This window comes from Barbus barbus (assembly GCF_936440315.1).
Source record: "Barbus barbus genome assembly, chromosome: 49".
In the NCBI taxonomy this organism is placed as follows: Eukaryota; Metazoa; Chordata; class Actinopteri; order Cypriniformes; family Cyprinidae; genus Barbus; species Barbus barbus.
In genome coordinates this window covers 480,061-485,060 of record NC_136727.1, presented here as the reverse complement: position 1 = coordinate 485,060, position 5,000 = coordinate 480,061, and the positions used below count along the sequence as shown (strand labels likewise).

General features: G+C 45.2%; 1 protein-coding gene across 1 annotated transcript in view; it reads right to left on the bottom strand.

Annotated features, from left to right (window-relative positions):
- Positions 1–5,000, bottom strand: part of LOC306867900 (cadherin EGF LAG seven-pass G-type receptor 2-like) — a gene marked incomplete at its 3' end in the record, with an annotated part of 59,707 nt that overhangs the window by 54,408 nt on the left and 299 nt on the right. The window contains exon 1 of the mRNA XM_079413845.1: positions 1,777–5,000. This exon is cut by the window's right edge and continues 299 nt beyond it. Coding sequence (XP_079269971.1) covers positions 1,777–5,000 — 3,224 coding nt within the window. The remainder of the gene's footprint in view (positions 1–1,776) is intronic.

The window sequence follows — 5,000 nt, the reverse complement described above, 5'->3', positions numbered from 1 at the left end:
TGAACTGCATGTAAAGCAGGGCTCAACAATGAGGATGTCTTGATGCCCGGGGCCACTGAGGGCCAGTGTATCGACTGCATCAGTTCTAAATCTGAACATTTGTTGATGTTTTTATGTCTTGCAGACTATTGAGCCCGAGAAAAAAAAAAAAAAAAGATCACTGACTGAGTGAGCGTTTCTGTCAGCACCAATAAAGCTCTACAAAACAGATCTAGTCCTGCTGTTTTGTATCATATCAATTGGCTTGAAATGCATTTTTTCTGTCAGAACGAACTAAAATCATATAAATGCAGCCGAGCATGTTTCTCCGGCGACCACAGTCACGCGATCACGTGAAGACCGACCGCTACGCATTCATGTCTAACCATTAATGTGCACTACACTGGATCTACTTCAATGTCAAATAACCTGAAGCAAATGGAGACAGATCTACTAAACCAACATCCATATCCCTCAGCGCATTCACTCGCTCATTTATTAATATCGAGCCACTGCATGTCGGAGCAAAGGTCATGTATTATATATCACCGCCGAGCCACAAATGCACAGATGTCACGCAAGTGCTCAGTCCTACAAAACATGCACATTGAAACTAGTGGTCAACCGATATATTGCCAAGGTCGATATTTGACATTTTTTCAAATATCGCATCGGCCGATGAGTTTTTCTGTTGGCCGATGTGTTCGAGGCGGGCCTTTTATTTTGATGGCGCTGCGAACGGCAGCACACAGCGCTCACACTCTCTCTCTTCATTGTTTGCTGTCACAGTTTAACAGTTATTTCTAATAGGAATAGAAGTCTGTCTAATAATCAGATAGTAATTAAAAGCTATACAAAAAAAGTATTATAACGATTGCTTTTATATTTTATATATATCAAGATGAACTTACTTAAAATGATTTAAAGATTTTAAGTCTAGTTTTCAAAAAAAAAAAAGATCAAAATTTTGTTAGTTTTTGCAAAAATATCTGCCAATGAGGTAAGAAAAATTCTCTTGTTTAGCCTTTAAATAAAAATAATTTTTCTTACCCCATTGGCAGATATTTTTGTTTGTTTTAAGCAAAAACTAACAAAAACTTTTATCATTTATTTTAGAAAACAAGACTTAAAATCTTAAATCATTTTATCTGCCAAGTAAATGCATCTTCGTTCAAGAATGTTTAGATATTTATACTAAAAAACAAGACAAAAAACTAAGTACGAAAATAATTTTTTGCAGCATAGTTGTCATAAAGTGTTTAATTTACACATTTATCATTTTCAAATTTCTTAAATATTAATTAGAATAAATAAAAATGATATATATCAGTTTTATATCGGCCACCCTGCTCTCTAAGATATCAGCATCGGCTGTCAAAAAACTAATATCGGTCGACCATTAATTGAAATATCTGTAGGGCTGCAAAACGATTAGTTGCGATTAATCGATTCAATTGTTTTTTTTTTTACATACTATATGTGTGTGTACTGTGTATATTTATTATGTATATATTATAAATACACACACATGCATGTATATATTAAGGAAAAATATGTTAGATTTATATGTAAAATATTTATATCTATATATAATATAAATTATATACAAGTGTTTACATACAAATACTTACAATTTTTAAATATATATATATATATATATATGTGTGTGTGTATTTATATATACATAATAAATATACACAGTACACACATATATAAATGTAAACAAACTTTTATTTTGAATCGATTAATCGCGAATAATCGTTTTTGCAGCCCTAAAGGTCTGAAACTTGTTCTTACCCGAGACGGAGATCTTCATGGATGCCTCCAGCGGTCTGTTGTTGTCCAGGGCTCGGCTGAGTCGGATCTCTCCGGTGCTCTGGTTCAGAATCACCAAATTGAGCTCGTTTCCAGCCTGGAAGCTGTAGTGGAGCTGATCAGAGATGTCCGGGTCGTGAGCCGGGATCCAGCCGATCACGCCCGACGGGAAGCTGTTGGTCTTATCGGTTACGTAGTTGTTAAATATAATCTGGAAGTTCTTGAGGATGGGGACGTTGTCGTTCTTGTCGATGAGTTTGATGTGGACCGTGGCTCTACTGACCAGAGGTGCAGACGTGGCTTGAACTACGATGATATACTCTGAACGCGTCTCGTAGTCGAGGTCGGTCAGAGCGGTGAGTTCGCCGGAGAAGATATCCAGTTGGAAGACCTCAGGGATGTTGCCTTCGACGATTTGGTACATGATTTGCGCATTGCTGCCTTCGTCTGGGTCTGACGCAGATATGTGGGCCACCATGAGTCCGATGGGACTGTTCTCCTCTACGAAGATATCAAACTCGTCTTTCTCGAACACAGGCGGGTTGTCGTTTACATCTAAAACGGTCACCTGGATATCAACTGGTGTCTTGAGCGCCGGAACACCTTTATCCACCGCAAAGGCTTGGAGGTTATAAATGGGCGTGTTTTCTCGGTCAAGGCGTTGCAGGGTTCGTACGATCCCAGAAGTGGACTCGATGATGAAGTCGCCGTCTCCGTCTTCTCCGCCTTGGAACGTGTAAAAGACACGTCCGTTGAGCCCCGAGTCTCGGTCAGTCGCGGACACCTGCAGGACGCTAGTAAATGTGGGAATGTCCTCCATGACTGATCCCAAGTAGCGGTCACGAAGGAACACGGGCGAGTTGTCGTTAACGTCGTTCACCAGGATCTCCAAGTAAGTGGTGTCAGATTTCTGCGGGATGCCGTTGTCTCGAGCTGTAATTGCGAGCGTGTAGGAAACTTGATCTTCGTAGTCCAGCTCCATCTGCGTGGTTACCGCGCCACTATCTGAGTCGATGTTAAACTGCGGGATGCTGTCATCCATGAAGTACGTGATTCGAGCGTTCTCGCCCGTGTCCTCGTCCGTCGCGCTAATCATCACTACGGTCGTCCCGACAGGCCGGTCTTCGTTGATGTTGACCGTGTAATGCGAACTCTGGAAAACTGGCCTGTGCGTGTTAGCGTCCGTTACGTTAACGTAAACCTTAGCGGTGTCGAAGCGCGTGCCGTCAGACGCCGTTACAGTAAGGACATACTGTCTTTCCAGTTTATAGTCCAACGGTAGCGCGAGCGTAATCAGGCCTCCGCCGCTCTGGCTAGTGATGGAAAATCGGTTTCTTGTATTCCCACTCGAGATCTGATACGTAACAACGCTGTTAATATCCTGATCGACGGCAGACACGGTGATGACGCTCGTTCCTACGGACGCGTCCTCGTTTAGGCGCATGTAGTAGGCCTTTTGCGTGAACTCAGGGTTGTTGTCGTTGACGTCTAGAATCGTCATGCTAATGCTAGCCGATGAGGACATGGCCGGCGTTCCGTTGTCTCGCGCTTCCACTCCGAAGTTATAAAAGTCTACGCTTTCTCTGTCCAATTCCGATGCTACGACGATCCAGCCGGTGCTGTTGTTGATGGCGAACGGGAAGTTGGGCATGATCTCTGTGAGACGATATTCCAAACGCGAATTATCTCCAGCATCGGCGTCTACGGCTTGAATATGAATGACGGAATATCCAATGGGAACGTTCTCTAGCACCGTAGCTTGGAATGGAGTGCTTACGAATATTGGAGCGTTGTCGTTAACGTCCAGTACTTGCACTGTGACGAGGCCGCTGATGTTGGAGAGCGGCGGGCGACCGCCATCTTGCGCTCGAATGCGAAGCGTGTACTCTTTATTAATCTCATAATCCAGCTGACTCACCAAATCTAATTTTCCCGTTTGGGCGTCGATGTAAAACTGGCCCCTTGTGTTGCCGCTCATTATGCTAAAATGGACAACGGCGTTGTTCCCGCGGTCTTGATCTGTCGCCGTCACCTGCAGGATTTCGGTGTTAGGCGTCAGGTCTTCAGGAACCTTAACGACGTAGCGTTTCTCGCTGAACTGTGGCGCGTTGTCGTTATCGTCCTCCACAACGATGTGGACAGTCGCCGTTGCGCTTCGGGGGCCGGGATCCCGTCCTTGGTCGTTGGCTTCGACTAGAAGCATGTAGGATTCGACCGTTTCGCGGTCGATTGGTCCTCGTGTGCGAATAACGCCAGACCGGGAATCGATCTCAAAAACATCGTTAGTCCCGTTGTTGTTGTTCAGCAAATGATAAAGGATGTTTCCGTTAACGGGAGCGTCGCCATCTGTGGCACGCACAGTTAGAGCCTCGTAACCAATCTCCAGATTTTCACGTACGCTTTCTTTATAATCCAGCTGCTCAAATACAGGGTCGTGATCGTTCGTATCGCTAACCGTTACGGTAAGAGTGGCCATTGCCGTACGTCGTGGCGTTCCATGATCAACCGCCGTGACCCTAAAAACATGCGTGTCCTTAGTTTCTCTATCTAGTATCTCCACAGTGGAAACGACACCGCTTGACGAGTCGACAGTGAAGAGATGGTTGGAACGACTATCAAACAGTGCCTCTAAGAAATATTCCAGCCTACCAGCTTCACCCTCATCGGGGTCAAATGCTTTTAAAACCACAACAAAAGTCCCAGCTGGTTGATTCTCCGCAACGGACACCTGATACATGGGAGGCTGGAACTGAGGGTTATTGTTGACGTTCCTCTTCCTTCGGCTCAGCAGACCCGAGTTCGAACCCGCGGCCTGCTGCAGTAGCTTCCTCAGGTGCGCTTGCGTGAAAGGGCCGCGGCCTACGCGCCAATGCGCATGCGCGAAACCACTGCTATGCGCCGCTCTTTCGCAGCGCAGCGTAAACTCGAGCAATGAGTCGCGAGTGAAACACAGAGGGGCGGAAGTGAACAGCATCCCTTTGGAGATATAAAGAGTTGAAGTCCCGGTTACGTTACAGTTGCCCGGTAACACATCAAACACCCGGAAAACAGCAGTGTTCGCCTCGAGGCACTTTGAAGTTGTGTTTGTTAAACTTATAATCTCCACGTCCAGCTTTTTTGATTCCCGTTTGCGTTCCCTCGCGCAGTTCCTCCCGTGAACGTACACATCATACCGACTTGTTACGAGGTGTCTAAAACCGGACGCG